This window comes from Podospora anserina, chromosome 7, assembly GCF_000226545.1.
Source record: "Podospora anserina S mat+ genomic DNA chromosome 7, supercontig 1".
NCBI classification, from domain to species: Eukaryota; Fungi; Ascomycota; class Sordariomycetes; order Sordariales; family Podosporaceae; genus Podospora; species Podospora anserina.
Genome location: NW_001914854.1, coordinates 1,250,038 through 1,267,711, shown reverse-complemented (window position 1 = coordinate 1,267,711; position 17,674 = coordinate 1,250,038). Strand labels below are relative to the sequence as shown.

Here is a 17,674-nt window from a genome sequence, read left to right as displayed (position 1 = left end):
GGGAGAAGACATGGGTTTGGGATAGTTTGCTGAGGCCTGCATAGTAGCGGGTGGATCGAAAAGCCTATTTGGCGGTGGTGGGGGCAGTAATGGGCAGCATTGCAGCAACATCAGCAGTACCAAAGCTTAGGCCGGGGAGAACAGTGGGGGGTTGGGGATGGGGATGGGGAATACATACGGTGAGCTTTTAGTAATTATAATGCGGGGGTTGGTGGGATGGGGATGGAGGAGGTGATGAATAGCGGCGGGGGTGGTGGGAGTCCGGAAAGGAAGAGGACGGGGGGGCATATGGGGTTTAGGGATAAGTTGAGTGCGATTAGGCATAAGTTGAAGGAGGGGGGTGGTGGGGGGCAACGGGAGCAGAGTGTTGTTGCTGTGAGGGATGAAGGGGGGGAAATGGTGCTGGAGGAGGGGGGGGAGGATGGGGAAGGGGGAGGAGGGTTGATGAAGACTTTGAGTCATAGGAGTTCGAGGAGGCAGTAAAGGGGGTGTGGTTGGGAGCCTTGGTGTAGCCCGTTGTTTTGATGGTTTTTTTTTTCTTACTCTCGTTTTGTGGCGGTGTCTTGGGTTGAGGTGGCATTGTAAGATGGGATGGTGATGAAGTCTTTTATATAAAGTTTATATTTTTTTTTTAGTTGAGACACGGACTAGGGGGAGCTGCCGAGAGAGAGGAAGGGAAGCATTCTTGGAGTTCAAGGGCATAAGTCGGTGGGGAAGAATTAAGAGGAGTACATAATAAAGCGGTATATACAATGGAATATCACATATTAAATAATTATCAGTTACCCATTGCGACTGCCTTGCTAAAGTAACCTTCATAAGGTTTGTGGGTTGCCAGGAGGAAGGAGCACTTTGACGGCAGGCAGGGGGGGAGCTTCCTTATCTTATCAGTGCGACCCCTCCATTGTCAACCACAGCAGCAGGCTGCAGCTCGGCCAGCTCCAGCTTACAACTCCCACCTTGACAAACACCAGCTTTCCATCAACGGCGACTTCAACAGTCATTTCAGAAGAGGTCGTTTTCCAAATTTCAGCGAAGAAGCGACACTATCAGTCACGCCCAGTTAGCCGATCGGCAAAAGGGGATCCGCCATCATGGGTACCTCTCCCTGCCTCTCTCTCCATCCCTCATCGATACTAACCATTGCCTACCTATGACAACAGAACTCCCACTCACCGACAAGCTCACCTCCAACCACCTCGACGCCCTCTACTCGTACACGCACTTCACCTCGAACCAACCCCCCTCCCACACAGGCGACCACGCGTCCAAACCCTGGGTCCAAGACCCCCAGTACTTCAAATCCGTCCGCATCTCCCCCGTCGCGCTCCTCAAGATGGTCATGCACGCCCGCTCGGGCGGCTCGCTCGAGGTGATGGGCATGATGCAAGGCTTCATCGACCGGTCGACCTTTGTCGTCACGGACGCGTTCCGCCTGCCGGTCGAGGGGACAGAGACAAGAGTGAATGCGCAGGGGGAGGCAGACGAGTATCTGGTTCAGTATCTGAGCGGGTGCAGGGAGGAGAGCAGGCAGGAGAATGTGGTTGGGTGGTATCACTCGCACCCGGGGTACGGGTGCTGGCTGAGCGGGATTGACGTTGAGACGCAGAAGCTGCAGCAGCTGCAGGGACCGATGGTGGCGATTGTGGTTGATCCTGACCGGACGGTGGCGGGGGGGAAGGTGGATATTGGGGCTTTTAGGACTTTTCCGGAGAATTATACTGGAGGGTCTGGGTCGGGAGGGTCAGGGGGAGGAGGGGATAAGAGTGTGCCGTTGGGGAAGATGGAGGATTTTGGAGCGCATGCGAGTAAATATTATGCTTTGGAGGTGGAGCATTTCAAGAGCACGTTGGATAATAAGCTGTTGGATGCGCTGTGGAATAAGTATTGGGTTGGGACGCTGGCGGGGAATCCGTTGTTGACGAATAGGGATTTTGCGAGTAGTCAGATGAGGGATTTGGGGGGGAAGGTGAGGGAGGTTGTTGGGGGTTCTGGGGGGAGGCAGGGTGGTGGGAGGTTGGCGGGGACGGGGGTTCCGTTGGGTGGTGGTGCTGGTGGTGGTGGTGGTGGTGGGGGAAGCTCGTCGAAGGCACGGGGGCAGGATCTGGACAAGATTATTCGGGATGTTGGGCAGGTTGCCGTTAAGGAGAGGGCCGGGCTGATGGCGGCGGAGGTGAAGGAGAGTATTTTTGGGGGGTTGAGGGAGAGGGCGAAGATGGAGGGTTGTGGGTGTAAGCATGAGTAGGGGAAGAGATATTGAGGTTTATGAGAATGATTAATGTATGGCATTAGATATTTGGTGTTTGGGGAGCTGGCAGGATGGGTGGGTTACGGGTCACACAGGGACCATATTAAGATGGGGAGATGAAATACAGTTTTATTATTACAGATGAAGAAGACAATGCCATAATTGTGGTTGGGTAAGGTACATCATAGCTAACAGAGCTCTACAGGTATGGTACGTGCCAGAGATGAGGAGATGAAACTTGTTTTGATAATTACAACCGAGTAGAGAGAAACAGAGAGTAGAGCTGTGAAGTTTATGCAACTCCCAAAACCGAGGCCATACCATCATCGCCCCTTTTCTCTACAAAGAAAGACAAAACCAACAGACATATATTCCCACAAAATTGAACAACAGTATCAACATCAGCCGTCTAAGGAGAGCCCCAGTGCTGTAAAGCCTTTCACCGCCGACAGCATTCAGTCAGGTGGAGAAAAAGCACTCCCGTTTCAGGCTTTGAGTATCGCCTTTTGCGAGACTGAAACCCCGAAACGGGTGTGCTTCTTTTTATTATACAGCTGACTGAATACTGCCGGCGATGACAAACCGAAGCTTTACAGCACCGGGACCAGGCCGATCCCACCAATTCCCCACGCCCCTTTTGACTTTTCCCATCTCTTTTTCTTCTCACACAGTCGTTTTTCGTTTTCTCTATCCTACATACAAAACTCCAACAACAACAGCAACGACAACAACAACAAGACAAGATCCTACTCCAAGATGACATCCCCCATCTCAATATCAGGCAGCACATCCGTCCACGACCCCGCCTCCACCTCCCCTCCCTTGCCAGTACCAGCACCGGCCGCCCCCAACGCCCCCTCCCCCACAACCCCAGCAGCAAAAGCATCACCCCCATCACCACTATCCCCCTCCCTTGCCACCCCCCCCGCAGCCTCCAACCTCCTCACCGTCTCCTCCTTGCCCAAAACCTCCATACTAAGCGGCACCGTCAACCCCTCCTCCCCAGCCAAAACCGCCCATCGACATATCTTCCACGTGTTCCTAGCCACCTTCTCCCCCTCCTTAAACCCAATCGCCTCTTTTCTCTGGGCCAAAAACAGGGAAATATACTCCTTTGTCCACTCCTCCTCAGGAATACCCTTCAACTCACCAATCAGCCAATCAACAGCCTGACTCAACGAACAAGGTTGCGAGTTGACCGTGACAGTAGAGAGGTCAATGCAGGAGGTTTCAAGAGACGATCGCAGGGCAGAAGGGGATAAAGTCCAGTATAGATACCGCAGGGGGAAAAACGCCGGGGGTGTACGGGGGTGATTGTGCTCACAAGGGACGAGATTCCCCTCTGGGGTGGTGGGAGGGTTAGTGGTAGACTTTGCTAGGTGGGCTTGAGACTTGAGAATTATCTGCACCAGGTCAGCCACGTACGGGGCCGAAAAGATTCTTGGATTGGGGATCCGGTCGCCGAGGAGGTGGAGGCCGAGGGAAGAAGGAATCTCGGGGGAGGGGGACCGGGAGCGGAGGGACTCGACCGAGGATAAAAAGTCCATAAAGGGGGTGATGTGCCGAGTTTGCAGGTCGGCGAGCAGGGACGGGTTGGACGGTAAGGTTTGGGGGAGGAGTTTTAGGTGCTGGGTTTGGAGGAAAGAGAGCTTGGAGAGGGAGACGATGATGTCGCCTTTGGAGAATTTGAGGTTGAACTGCGTCGGGGGTTTAAATAGTCAGCTTTGGTTGGTGATGGCGGAACGGTGTGCGAACAGGATGGGCAGGGTAAGTGAAGAGGGTAAGCTATGGGTGAGGTCCGGGGCTTACAATGTCAACCATCTCGTCCAGACTCATGACGTCTCCGTTGGGGCCGGACTTCTTTTTGGCACCCCCGGTGGCGGCGGTGTCCCGTCCGCGCCAGCCCAACAGGGCCACAAAATTCAGTAGGGTCTGGGGTAGGATTCCGTGCTCTTGATACCAAGTCATACTGACACCACTGTGGCGTTTGCTGAGTTTTTGGCGGTTCTCATCAACCAACAAACCCAGATGACCGAACTGTGGGGGAGCCCAGCCAAAAGCATTGTAGAGCTCGACGTGTTTGGGTGTAGAAATGAGCCATTCCTGGTTGCTTGTGTTAGCCCTGTCGATCCGAAAGGGGTTTGTTTGTTTACTTACAGCGCCCCTGATCACATGCGTGATCTCCATGTGTTTATCGTCCACCACATTGGCGAAGTGATAAGTCGGAAATCCATCTCTCTTGATGATGATGTAGTCATCTTCAAACTCCTTTTTCCTGAAGTGGTTGTAGACGATGTCTCTCACAGCCGTAGGGGTCTTTGCGCTTCTGAATCTGATGGCAAACTTCTCGCCTTTGTGTGCCCTCTCCTCTGACTCGGCAGGTGAGATGTGACTGCATGTCCCAGGGTACAAAGTCGGCTGTCCGGCTGCATTTGCGATCCTCTTGTGGTCTTCCAGGGCTTCGGGTGTGCAGAAGCACCGGTAGGCTTTACCTTCAGCCAGGAGCTCGGCGGCATGTTGATGGTAAAGGGGCAATCTTTCAGACTGAGTCAATCAGTGCCCGATGCCTCTTTGACAGTTACTAGGGGAAGCCTTACTTGTCTGTACGGACCAAATGGCCCGTTTACATCGGGGCCTGTCAAGTGGTGTTAATGAGCTTGGCTATGCTGACTCGAGCAGATGGTGAGGTACCTTCATCCCATGAAAGACCAGCCCATTTCAGGTCTTCATACAGCTTGGACTCTGCATCTGGTACAAGACGGCTCTAGATTGACTATGTGAGTTTACTTGATGGAGAGCGAATGAGCCGGAGAGAGAATCACCTGGTCTGTGTCTTCAATGCGCAACACAAACTGACCACCAGTAGCTCTGGCAAGGAGGTAGTTGAACAAGGCAGTTCTTAATGAACCTAGGTGAAGGTATCCCGTTGGTGAAGGCGCAAATCGGGTACGACATGGTGTGTCGGGGAGCTGGACCCTGTTCTCACGAGCTTGCCGGTCTGGGTTGTGAGAGAGCTTCGAAGAGCATGAAAAACATAATCTTTGCTGAAATATGTGTGATGCTTCTTGCGATCGCCTCAGTGAGGTGAGGGCTTTCCACCGGCCGTATGCTGACCACAGCTTCTGCCCCGAGAGGCTGTTTCTTCTCATCGTGTTCAATTCCAGAGCTGCCCAGTTTTGGAAAGAATTGCATGTGTAAGTGAGGCAACAGTAGTTGATGCTGCTATGGAGCCAGGATGCTCTAGCCACAGCGCCAAGAGAGTGGATTCCAAGTGTGGAGGTGACATGTGGCGTTGCGGCCCTTGCAAGAGAACCCTTGGCATTGGACCCCAAGCCCCCACTGCCCGATAAGAATTTCAGGTGGGGTTGCTGTACGATAAGATTTCAACATGGGATTTCACAATTCTTGTCATTCATGACCATGAGAGATGGAAAGATATCTGACTATACCTCTCTCTATTCTCAAGATTGATTTTATTGGCATGCAGAGATAGGGCGGATTTACGTGAGATTCGTCGCGGTAGACGATGCTTAGGCAGAGAAATGCAATCTGAAGTGTTGCCCAGTGATTCATAACCTGATAGATGCAGGCCAGACACAGACATGGGATGTCTAGTGAAATATCAGATATCACCTGCACATCACCTACCGGCTATCGGCTCCAGAAGTTCCCGCAATGGTCATTGTGTTCATCCTGAGTTCTCCAGGTTGAACTGGCTGCCATGTCTCTGGATGTAACAAGGAGCATTATGAGGTTAGGATCAGTGGGGGAGGCTTGTAAGAAACATGAGTTTGGAAACGCTTGAAGCAAATAAAATGTTTCACCAGCCTTTCATCTAATGTTTGTTCTGAGGCGAAAGATTAAGATTTAAAAACTGTTTGCTTGCCCAGCAAAAGTTGGGCGTCGTGGCTCGAATCCTGGCACACTCTGGAGCACTTTTCGCTACAGCCTGGAACGCGGGGCGCAACCTTCATGGGCTAAAAATTCAGTTACAACACCACTGCTTTCCCAAGGCTCTACCATCAACCAACTTCGACACCACCCCGCCATCCCCGGAAAGCCACAGAGTCGCATTTGGACAATTGTTGCGGCATACGGCTATCACACGTCGGATCAATTTTATAGAAATCCGAAGCTAACGGGGTCTCGCAATCATGGACGGCAAAGAAGAAGATGTTGATCTCTACGGTGAGTCGCATCCTACATCCTTCAGGCAGCCTTGACTGTCTGAAAGATTACTGACTGCGAATTTTCCTACTCGCAGCTCTCCTCGGCGTAGACAAGTCTGCCAGCCCAAATGATATCAAGAAGGCCTATCGAAAGGTATGTACTGTGCCACCACGGGTCTTACCCGGTAGACACTGACGATTACAAACCAGTTGGCCCTGCTACACCATCCCGACAAGGTCTCCGAAGACAAGCGTGTCGAGTCCGAGGCCAAGTTCAAGGCCATCACACAAGCCTACGAGATTCTTCGCGATGACGAGAAGCGCGAACTCTACGATACCCATGGCATGGCTGCCTTTGACCCATCAAGAGGCGGCGGCCCGGGCGGTCCGGGCATGGACATGAACGACATCCTTTCCCAGATGTTCGGCATGGGCGGTATGGGTGGCATGCCCGGCGGTGGCCGTGGTATGCCCAGACGTCCCAGACGCAGCCCCGACGAAGAGCAGGCCTACAAGGTGACGCTGGAAGAACTTTATAAGGGGAAGACTGTCAAGTTCGCCGCCGAGAAGCAGGTTGTGTGCAGCCAGTGCAAGGGCAGCGGTGCGAAGGAGAAGGTTGCGCCAAATCCATGCGAGAAGTGCCGCGGTCAGGGTGTCAGAGAGATTCTCCGCCCATTCGGCCCAGGTCTCGCTCGTCAAGAAATTATTCGTTGCGACCACTGCGAGGGCTCGGGCAACTACTACAAGGAGAAGGACAGGTGCAAGAAGTGCAAGGGCAAGCGGACTCTCAAGGAGAAGAAGGCACTGGAGCTCTACATCGACCGTGGCTCCATGCAAGGAGACCGCATCGTGCTCCAAGGCGAGGCAGACCAATTGCCAGACCAAACCCCCGGCGATTTGATCTTCCACCTTGTCGAGGAGCCCCATGACGTCTTCACCCGTATCGGTCACGATCTCTCGGCCGACCTCAATGTCACGCTTGCTGAGGCTCTCACCGGCTTCTCTCGCGTTGTGGTCAAGCACCTTGATGGCAGAGGTATTCACATCAACTACCCTCGCGGCAAGGTCCTCCGCCCCGGCCAGGTTCTCAAGGTCGAGGGCGAGGGCATGCCTCACAAGCGCGGTGAGGCCAAGGGTGACCTGTACCTTGTTGTCAAGATTGAGTTCCCCAAGGACGGCTGGCTCGAGAGTGATGACGACCACGAGGCGCTGAAGAAGCTTCTCCCTCCTCCAGGACCCCCTATTGCTGCTGACGAAATTGATGACGTCGAATTCACGGACAATGCGGACATTGAAGAGGTATGTTTTCTCTCTCCCGGACTGATGAAAACTGAACACTGCTGACTCAAATCTTAGATGGGCGCACACCAAGGAGACCCCAGATACAGCGGTGGGGAGTGGGAGGAAGACGAGGATGACGGTGAGGGCGGCCCCCAGTGCGCTACCCAGTAAAGGAGCTTCAAGTGTAGGACGGGATTTTCGGCGGGCTGGGCGTTTGTCAAAAGACTGGACCAGACGGCTTCAGGAATAGTCCACTGTCGTGGTCTACAACACCACAGATTCAGTGAAAGACTGTGTCCCCTGATCGCCCTCGGATGCTGGGTCTGTTGAGGGCCATGATGAGGCACGTCACCAAGGAGACTTTCCTCAACAAGGGGAAATATCAAGCATCGATAGATGATAGCGTCAGGTCTTTGAGGGGGCCGGCGCTGCTTTTTGAGGGTGGTGTAGCATTTTTTCAGCAAGCACATAGACTCATATTTTCATAATGGATCATGGCTTTTCGGGGATCATATCATCCTCCAACTTCTCCTCGTACGTCCAGCAAAGGAATGCTGCCTCATATCGCTTGCATCAATGACGGAAATAGGGCTTATCGATAAGATATTTGGGCCCCACAACATTGACAATCTGTGCCGCAACTGCCAAGATTCCGCGGCGAGTTAGTCTGTGCGCACAGGCCACCTGTCTAACAATTTTCCACACCAGCCCTAAGCCCACCAGCTCTCCCAATTTCTGGAATTTTTCCCAAGGTAGGTCCCGATATCGACGCCAGCCCATCGTCCACCATCAATCCGACAAAACACCGTCAAGGTATGTACCGGCACCCCCGCTATCATCGCTCAATTGATACAGTCGATTTCTAACACTTTGCAAAGATGGTTGCCGCCAAGAAGCACGTCCCGATCGTCAAGAAGCGTACGTACCACGAATCCAAAATATCCCACCCCGACGACACTATCCGCACAAATCATACACACGATGTTTTTCCCTCGCTCGATCTGGGCGACAACACAGCAACCACCCGCGATTCATGGATGAAAATTGGAGGGACATGATTGTTGACGAGAATGGTTCTGAACAGGCACGAAGCGCTTCACCCGCCACCAGAGTGACCGGTTCATGCGGGTGGACTCGGCCTGGCGCAAGCCTAAGGGTATCGACAACAGAGTCCGCAGACGGTTCAAGAGCAACCTTGCTATGCCCTCGGTATGTGGCACAATTTTCATCTCGGGGGAGCCTCGAATTGAGCATGCGGAATTGCTGCTGTTTTTTTCGAGGGGGGGCAGACAATTAGACTTGACAAGTCACAGACTACAAACGACAGTGGCTAACCTGTGCGGTTGCAATACTCTCTAGATCGGCTATGGCTCCAACAAGAAGACCCGCCACATGATGCCCTCCGGCCACAAGGCCTTCCTCGTCAGCAACGTCCGTGACGTCGAGCTCCTCCTCATGCACAACAAGACCTATGCTGCCGAGTACGTCCCCATCCTCCCGTTTCGAGCCCGCGAATATGGAACGCTGCCGAGTGAGGTTTGAACAAACAAAACTGACTAACTGTTTACAGGATCGCCCACAACGTCTCCTCCAGAAAGCGCATCGAGATCATTGCCAGAGCCAAGCAATTATCCGTCAAGGTCACCAACGCCAAGGCCAAGGTCACCACCGAGGTCTAAATGGTCAGCACTCTTTGCGGGGCAACATCATCTTTTCGTGTTTTGGGGCATCTCAGGGGTTCTTAGGGAAAGGTCTGCTTTTTGTCTGTGGTTTAACTAGCGAACAAATTCAGAAGCTAGTGGAATACAACCCAGAGCTCTGCTCCGTCTCACGGGCAAGGCAAAAAAAAGAACAAAACGAGGCAGCTTACAACAACTAATGCGTGCTTTGTTTCTTGGGGAAATTCTGTCAAAATGGGCGTTCACTTCTCACCGGGAAGGTCTGACGACCGGAATCAGCAAAGGGTTACTTCTGGGGCATGACAAAACCGAGGATATTCGACATGATTGGGACAGGGCTAAAAAAGCGGGTAATTGATCTTGACATACTCCTGAGGCTTTCTTTGTGATGATATGATTACTGGTGTCGAGTTCTATGTGTATGTCAGTTCCTGTCTTTCGTGGCTGATTCCTTTGGCTTTTGGCCATATTCTGGGCAGTCTCATATTATCCCTTTTCTAACTGACTGCCTGTTCAAAGAAAATTTGAAGAGAAACATACCATGATGAGCTGTTGTCCCAGCATCAATGATTCGACACGGCCACTTGCCTTTCCTGAGATACATCCAAGAGAACATCTCTAGTGCTTACTTGCCGTTTCTCTTGTATTTGTTCTCTTTCTGAGCTCATGAAGCATGTCTGCATAGTCAATAGACTGTCGAGATATAGGGGGTAGAGTTCGGTCTCCAAGAAAAGCTCTTCACCGATCCTGTCATAATGGCAAGCTCTGGTGTTGACTATCACATACGACCATACGCAGCTGAAAATACGGCATCCCGTCCGCTCTGCCCGAGTCAAACAGCTGACCGGCCGAATCAGTACTCAGGTGGGTGACCACTGGGGAATCCTCGGTGTTGTATGTTTTAGTCTTTTTTTTCTCTTTTTTCTTTTTTTGGCTAATGGATCGTTCATCAGGGATAGCTGGGGGCCTGGGTCAGATGTGACGGTTTGCTCAGTCTTCATTATTGATATGATTCAGTCTGGGGGTTAAGAAGATGGTGAATGATCCCGCCATCATTCTGATATCGAGATGTGGTGCCTGAATAGCTACAGGGTAGAGTTGGTTCTTCAAGAAGCAAAGCTTTCTCCTAATGGCCGGCTCTGACGCTGACTATCACATACGACCATACCCAACCAAAAATACGGCATCCCGTCCGCTCTGCCCTAGTCAAATGGTTGAGGGGCCGAATCAGTACTCAGGCGGGTGACCACTGGGGAATTCTCGGTGTTGTATGTTTTGGCTTTTGCCTCCTTTTTTTTTTCTTTTTCTTGTTACGGCCCGAGGAGATGAGTCGAGCTTTTGAATGTGACTGTTTTGGATCTTGTCTGTTGATCATGATTCAACCTGGGGTTAAGAAGATGACGAATAATCTCACCATCATTCTAGAATTGTTCTCCAAGAAAAGGCTTTCTTATCATGGCCGGCTCTGTCGCTAACTATCATATACGACAATACCCAGCCAAAAATATGATATCCCATCCACTCTGCCCTAATCAAATGGTTAAGGGAAAGTTGAAATGCAATAACAGCCCTTACCCCTTGGTAGCCCCGAAGTCATTGCAATGCCGTCGCAGAGAGTAAAACAGGAGGTCAGCGAATGAACGGCCGCCATGAATTCGAAGCCTCGCACGCATGTCTTGTACGACATGGCGGCGAGGCTGAGACCTGCTTTCCATGTGTTTAGGCAGTCAACAGCAGCTGCGTTCTCGTTCTCAGCTGGTCCGACCTTTGAGCAACCCCCTCACGTCTCTCGACGGCGGTTGTATCCCGGATCCTCTACGACCATCTTATTACCTTATTCTTAGTGCGAAGCAGAGCCAGAATTATTGGCTGATACGATAAACATGACCAAACCCGGGCTATGGGACCGCTCTAAACGTCGCTTGAAGTCCTATGTTGCCCGTACCAAGTTGAGGATAGCCGCCGCCCTTATCCGCTCCACCAACGACTCTGAGTTTTCAGAAGACGACTATGACTCTGACGAGTATGATGATGACGACTCTGACGATAGTGATGATGACGATGAGGACGATGAGGATGATGAGATCACATTCTCACGGCGCATATCCCCAGCGCCGGTATGCGGAGCAGCTAGAAACGACCTCTTGTGGCCCTCCGATAAGCGCCAGCTGAAAGTGCGCTTCCTTAACAGTACGACACAAGAAAAGGACTATGTGAAACAGCTTGTCAATAAGCATATACAACTCACTTCCTCTGCGGATCAAGTTCTTCTTCTTTACAGACGGAACTTCTGGCGACTCGGACATCCGCGTCCAGTTCAACGACAAGGAGTCTTGTAGCTACCTTGCCCGCGATGCAGAGCGTTACCCCAATAAGCCCACCTTATGGATTAATCGGTCGACGACAATAAAATCGGCGGAAAAAAGAAGGCAGTGGCTCCAGCGCACAATATTGCATGAGTTTGGTCATGCGTTGGGCATGGAGCACGAACACGGACATCCAGACTGTCGTGCCGACTGGAACTGGAGGGTCCTACAGGCAAAGACAGGATGGACTGCGGAAAAGGTGCAGCATAATTACAAGAAACATCAGTCCCCACGAATAAAGCTCGCACCGTACGACAAACACTCCATCATGCATTACCGGATAGAGATTGGAGACACGAATAACAAAATCCAGCCCGTACCGCTGAACAGTGTCCTGTCGGATGGAGACAAGAAATTCTTGATGGCCCTCTATCCTCTCCCGATAGCCTCGAAGCCAACACCAAAGCCAACACGAAAACCGGTCGTTGCCCCGACGAGGAAACCAGAGGTAGCACCGACACCCGCCAAGCCAGCAGTGGTCACAACGAGCAAACCAGTCCAGAAACCGACACCCGGCACAAGTCTGGTCATCGTCCCAGAAACCAAACCCCAGACAAACGTCACCGGCAACCGCCAGGTTTCAGGGACCGTGGGAACAGTCAGCACAGTTACGCAGCCTCTCACATCTTACACACACAGCGTTAGCTACCACGGCCAGGGACCAAGCGCCTCAGTTGTTGTCAATAATGGCGGCCAAAGACAAAACACCTCGATTGTTGTCAATTGTCAAGGGCCAGGTGCATCGGTTCAAGTTGTCAATGGCAACTGCAGCATACAGGTGACTTCGGGTCAGGCCGCGTGGCCACCTGCACCTGTGGTGAATCGCATGCATGTTCAAAGCTGCTGCTGTTGTTGTTCTTGCAATGGGTTTTATGGAGGCGGCATGGTCACTGTGCCAATGGTGCCAGTGGTGCCAGTGATGCCAGTGATGCCAGTGATGCCAGTGATGCCAGTGATGCCAGTGATGCCAGTGATGCCAGTGATGCCAGTGATGCCAGTGATGCCAGTGATGCCAGTGATGCCCATGGTATATGGCAATGTTTTGCATTATGCTGGCCATTAAATGGTGCGGGTGGGGATATTCTGTGACAAAAACTACCTAGGTATAAACGTCAGTGATGGTCGGTTTTTTTTACGGTGATAAGGGGGTTTGGCAGTTTTCTCACTGTGTAGCAACTATTGAAAAAGGTCAGAGGAGCAGGATAATTGGGTATATTGCAAAGGTACACTTGTGGTACCTACGGTGTGAAGAAGGTAAGGCTGTAGAGAGCTTGGCAGCTTGGTTATATGTGTTCTTTCGGGTATATATATGGTCATATACGCTCCTTTCAATAGCTTTCTTTTATTCACACATTCCATCGATCTTTTCAGTTCAAGTATACTCTTGCATCACGTCATGGTGTCGGTGTGTCCGGTGTTGAGCGTGATGCTGTGCGTGTGGTGCTGTCAGTAAGCCGGCATCATATTGGACAGCATGGTGGAGGCAGAAGCAGTGTGTGGACAACCAGCCGGAGGGCAATGGCAGTGAGGTACCTGATGGATAGGCCACGGCACAACGAGCAAGATAGGTAGACAAATAGAGGTTAACATCTTCAATAAACATCAACATTACATTTCTCTAACACAAGGTCTTGTTGAGCAGTTGTAGACCAGTAAAGTAAGGTCGATACGAGCCAGAAACAAACATCATAAAGGTATGTACACGAACTCCACGCTCGAATAATATCATATCAACCAACCCGTCATGAATCTTTCCTTGCCCCGAATCATAGTAATCTTCCCAAAAGAACGCCGCGCAAAATTCCAGAACCATTATCCTCATCCTCAACCAATCTTCTGTGTCCATCCCACCAAATTTTCATCTTCCCTTCCAAAAGGGAGAAATAAATAGAAATTATGCAGTTCCCCATCATTTCCAAAAGATGGTCCGTAAAATGACGTGTGTGAACCTGTCTTTTTGTGTGCATGTATGTCGACAAAAGGTCCAATAAATATGTCGTAGAAATCGCTCTCTCCAAAAAAAAACAAAAAACAAAAAAAGGGGGGTATCGAACAAGAACCAAACCACGCGCCTCACAGACCAAAAAAAACCCCTTAAATCAACCACACCAACACCCCCATCACAACCCCAAACCCCGTCCACTCCACCACCCTCCCCTTCCTCCCCGCCCAACTCCTCACCGCCTCGGGCGCCAGCGTCTCCTGCACAAACCCCGGCCCGCAAACAAGATTAATCTGCTTCGCGGCCCCCTCATACGTCAGGCTGATCTGCTGTCTCCTATCCGCCGTCGACGCCTGGTAGATATTCATCGTCTGCCTCGTACATTCGTCACACGTCGTCACGCTACTCCCAGGCAAGCTCTTGTTGAACGGGAGGAGGGTGTACAAATAAGTGTTCCCCCTGCTGGTGGTGTTGCCCACGGCATTGGCAAAGCAGTACGCCGACGTCTTCTCATCCCGTAAACAGCCAACACTATAAATGGGCGCGTAGGCAACCATGGCCTTGTACGTGTTGACGATGGCGGGTGTGCCCCAGGTGTAGTCATTGCCGCAGTTTTCCGTCGAGGTGAAGTTTTGGGCTAGCTGGGCAAAGTACTGGGAGCAGCGGGTGGCGTTGGCTGCGCAGGTGGCGTCGAGGGTGCGGGTGATGGTTACCGGGGAGCGCTGGGCGTCGAAGAAGGATTTGGAGTGCTGGGTGGGTTAGTATATATGGGAGGGGAAGAGGGATGGAGATGAAAAGCTTACATCGAGGAGCATGGAGAGGGGGTAGCACTCCTTGAACTCGGGGGTGTTGAGGAACCAGTTGATGAATTTGGGGCATGCGTTGGGATCACCGTTGGATCCTTCCTTGAACCCAGAGGCCAAGCTGTCGAGATGTGTTGGCAGGGCGCTTGGGGCGGTCTCGGAAGATGTAGTGCTGCTTTGTGTGGGCTTTCCAGCAACGATGGCGAATGTTGTTGTTACTGATGGCTTGGCTGTTGAGCTTGATTTCTCGTCCTCGTCGTCGTCCTTGTCGTTCTGACGCTTCTTCCACTGCTTCCAGTCTTCCGCGTCTCTTGGTGAAAGCATCACCCACCCATTGTCTGTCTTGTATGGACTTCTGGTGTCGATTATCAATGTCTCGACAGGCTCAGGGCCATCTGGTGTGGAGGCCAAGGCGTGACAGGCCAAGCAAGCGAAGAGGGTCAGGATGTTGGTCCATGAAGGTTGTGATCGGCGGGCCCAACCCGAGGATCTGGTTACTATCTTTCCGGCCATTTTTTTATGTCTGTATTGCGTCGCGGCTGCGGGAAATGGCTCCGATTTCACCTGTGCGACATCACCTTGTACCACGACCCCAGGTTTTTGAAGCTGTTATTTTTTTTCCCCTAACGAGTGACCGAGTGGACGATCGGACTGGGTCAGACAAAACAGATCGGCGTTGGACGTGAAGAGTAAGGTAGTTGACACTAAGAATTGGCCTGGGCAAAGATGTCGAGTTGTATTATATCGACCTGTTCTCTTTTCCCCAGTCCACCCTGCAGGACTTGGCCTTGGTTGAGGACCTGGACCAGCTGGATTTGCTGGTAGGTCAATATGGGGAGGCCGGGTAAATATACGACTGCCGCGTGGGACGAGCTGGACACCAATGAGACGGCTTGCGAGAGCGGTATAATTTGAGCGATAATGCCGTCGCCGAGTTTGGAAGGAGAAGGCTCCAGCTGACTGACGGAATACTCGTGAAGATAAGTGAATATCTCCTTGGCCGTGAGGGTGAACGAGTGACGACGGAGAGGTGTGTGTTGGAAACAAGCACCACCCAAACAGAGAGAGAGCAAGCAGCAACGGCAGAGCCCAAGAGTAAAATAGAAACAAGCAGCGGCACAGCGGGCGAGACCAGTCCAGCAGTCTTGGGAGGTCCAGGGGACCCTGGAAGCCCCTCCACCCCCCCCCTCCCAGATCGGGACGTGGACGCAGGCATGGGCTCCTCCAGGAAGGGCATCCGCATCGCGCAAGATGGGTCAAGATGCACCGTTGGGTGCAGCGTGCGTGGGGCTGAGCCCGGTCCAGGTGGTGTTTATTGAGCAGCCTTTTCCTATTTTATTGGAGCTGCTCACGCCCCCAACAAGGGTTGCAGAGAATATTGATTCTCTGCATCTTCCTGATCTCTCACGATAGGGAACCATCTTTCCAGACTTTTTTCTCTTCTGGTTGTTTCGACTTCAGGTCCAAAGGTGGAGACGCGCCTACCAACACACAGACGTTTGCTGGGCATCTGACCACGGAAGGAGTCATTTGGGATGGATGAACAAAAACAAGAGATGAATATTGATGGCGGGTGGCGGTCCCGGACGCGGTTCCTGGCTCCGAGCCGAATGGGCGACGCAGGTACAGATTGGACCAGAGCGGCTGGATATGAACCATTCGATGGCTCGACTTCTATCGAAATCTGGATGATGAACCAAAGACACTGGCAGGGGGGAAACAGCACGGTCGTGGTGTTTTTGGGAAGCAGTTAAATCTCCGCATAAGCGAAATTTATAAATGGTACCTGGCCATTGGGTCCTGTCTCGATATGGAATGGCTTCTCCTTCCCACACCTCAGGGCACACGACAGGACGATGGCGACGTTGGGTTTACTGAACGGTGTTTTGACCGGGAACGGTGAATGCGTGAGGGAGGCGCTTGATAAATCCTTCGAACAGCGGGAGAATGAATGAGAATCGGTCGGTGATTTCCACCGTCATCATGTTGAGGTCTTGTGTAAGGCGCGTCAAATCCTTCTTCGCCAGGGGGTCCCTTCTTCAGCAGCCTCTCCACGTGTGGCCGGCCAAGGAAGCAGCCGGATCGGCGGCGGCGGGAGCTGTGGACTCCCCGCCGTACCATCGACGGGGGTGTAAATGAGGTCCACTTGGCCGGTGGTCGAGACCTTTACCTTCAGTATCTCTTGACTGAACCTCTTCACCATGACTTCTTCTCACGATGCATACCCCGAGTCACAACATGAAAAGAAAACTTCTTCACGGGGTCGACAGTCAGATATGCCACTCGTATGTTGCCCTCGTGGCACCGCATCCCCCGCGCGGTTTGAAATGTCTCTGTGGCACCCGGAGTGCAGGAACGGTGGTCCACGATGCAAGCCACTGGGATGACAGCATGAGGGGAACCACACCATCACGAACCACAACCTCTCAGCCCGTCCTCTCAGCCGACCGAACGCCCTGAGAGGTCCTGTGAGCTGTCATTTTTCTCTTCAAGAATGCCCGTGCTGTTCATCCAATATGGGAACAAGATCCCTTCAGCGCTTCCAACAGGCATCTCCCTCCCAGCCACTTACACCGATTGGGCCGGAATCAACCCTCATCTCCACACAATAGCCAGACGCTTAACCGCTGGATTAAACGAACAGGCCAAATCACCAACAAACATACTCGGTTGACAGCTCCTTTGAGCGTCAATTTCTGGTAAGTATTTGCCATCAGCCCGTGATCTATCAGGCACACAAAAAACAATGTCAATAACAATCATGAAATTCCCACCAAAAAGAGAACTCACACCTCTTGAGTTGACGACCCTTAAGTCAGCGTGTTATCCCCCCCTTCACCTACCTGCTGCGGACACAGTCATCAACCGACATCTTGCCTGCGTCAGGTCTCCGTTCTGCGCCGTACGGCAGCACCCTCACCACCATCAAGACTGTGGAGCAAAGGTCCGGCGTACACCGAACTACTCACCCATGCCTCAGACCAACGTGGACCTTGTGAAAAGCTTCATGGTGGGAAATTTCCGTCTTTTATCTTGTTGGCTTCAAGGTCCAGCCCTGCGTAAGGTACTGTGTATTTTGTATCTGGAAGAAGAAGCTGTAATCAGTGCTTCCATGCGTGCTTCGTAAGTCTACACCCACTTTTCCCGACACCAACATATATGTGCCACACTTCCACACCGGGCACA

The 17,674-nt window shown here is 52.0% G+C and overlaps 6 protein-coding genes across 6 annotated transcripts, besides 5 other annotated features; 4 read left to right on the top strand and 2 right to left on the bottom strand.

Annotated features, from left to right (window-relative positions):
• Positions 1-1,153: 1,153 nt before the first annotated feature.
• On the top strand, positions 1,154-2,245 carry PODANS_7_5520 (uncharacterized protein; the record flags this gene model as incomplete). The annotated part of the gene is made up of 1 exon (XM_001907873.1): positions 1,154-2,245. One exon carries the CDS (start codon positions 1,154-1,156, stop codon positions 2,243-2,245), a length of 1,092 nt encoding a protein of 363 aa, XP_001907908.1.
• Positions 1,908-1,927: a sequence feature (primer 7G20B).
• Positions 2,034-2,078: an STS (microsatellite 7G20 NON POLYMORPHE).
• Positions 2,176-2,196: a sequence feature (primer 7G20A).
• A 442-nt stretch (positions 2,246-2,687) lies between the features above and the next one.
• On the bottom strand, positions 2,688-5,397 carry PODANS_7_5510 (uncharacterized protein; the record flags this gene model as incomplete). The annotated part of the gene is made up of 6 exons (XM_001907872.1): positions 2,688-2,940; positions 2,999-3,945; positions 4,058-4,792; positions 4,846-4,883; positions 4,940-5,012; positions 5,071-5,397. The coding sequence occupies 6 exons, from the start codon at positions 5,395-5,397 to the stop codon at positions 2,688-2,690; spliced, it is 2,373 nt and encodes a 790-aa protein (XP_001907907.1).
• Positions 5,398-6,402: 1,005 nt separating this feature from the next.
• PODANS_7_5500 (uncharacterized protein) lies at positions 6,403-7,869 on the top strand (the record flags this gene model as incomplete). The annotated part of the gene is made up of 4 exons (XM_001907871.1): positions 6,403-6,436; positions 6,513-6,571; positions 6,628-7,716; positions 7,774-7,869. The coding sequence occupies 4 exons, from the start codon at positions 6,403-6,405 to the stop codon at positions 7,867-7,869; spliced, it is 1,278 nt and encodes a 425-aa protein (XP_001907906.1).
• A 585-nt stretch (positions 7,870-8,454) lies between these two features.
• Positions 8,455-9,377, top strand: PODANS_7_5490 (uncharacterized protein; the record flags this gene model as incomplete). Its single annotated transcript, XM_001907870.1, has 5 exons — positions 8,455-8,511; positions 8,577-8,616; positions 8,783-8,907; positions 9,058-9,179; positions 9,269-9,377. Coding segments are annotated over 5 exons (453 nt in total), but the record flags the coding sequence as incomplete, so codon positions are not given.
• Positions 9,378-10,154: 777 nt separating this feature from the next.
• Positions 10,155-10,281: a sequence feature (rRNA 5S).
• A 247-nt stretch (positions 10,282-10,528) lies between these two features.
• Positions 10,529-10,655: a sequence feature (rRNA 5S).
• A 945-nt stretch (positions 10,656-11,600) lies between these two features.
• PODANS_7_5480 (uncharacterized protein) lies at positions 11,601-12,806 on the top strand (the record flags this gene model as incomplete). The annotated part of the gene is made up of 1 exon (XM_001907869.1): positions 11,601-12,806. A coding segment is annotated over one exon (1,206 nt), but the record flags the coding sequence as incomplete, so codon positions are not given.
• A 1,031-nt stretch (positions 12,807-13,837) lies between these two features.
• PODANS_7_5470 (uncharacterized protein) lies at positions 13,838-15,001 on the bottom strand (the record flags this gene model as incomplete). The annotated part of the gene is made up of 2 exons (XM_001907868.1): positions 13,838-14,434; positions 14,489-15,001. The coding sequence occupies 2 exons, from the start codon at positions 14,999-15,001 to the stop codon at positions 13,838-13,840; spliced, it is 1,110 nt and encodes a 369-aa protein (XP_001907903.1).
• Positions 15,002-17,674: the final 2,673 nt, after the last annotated feature.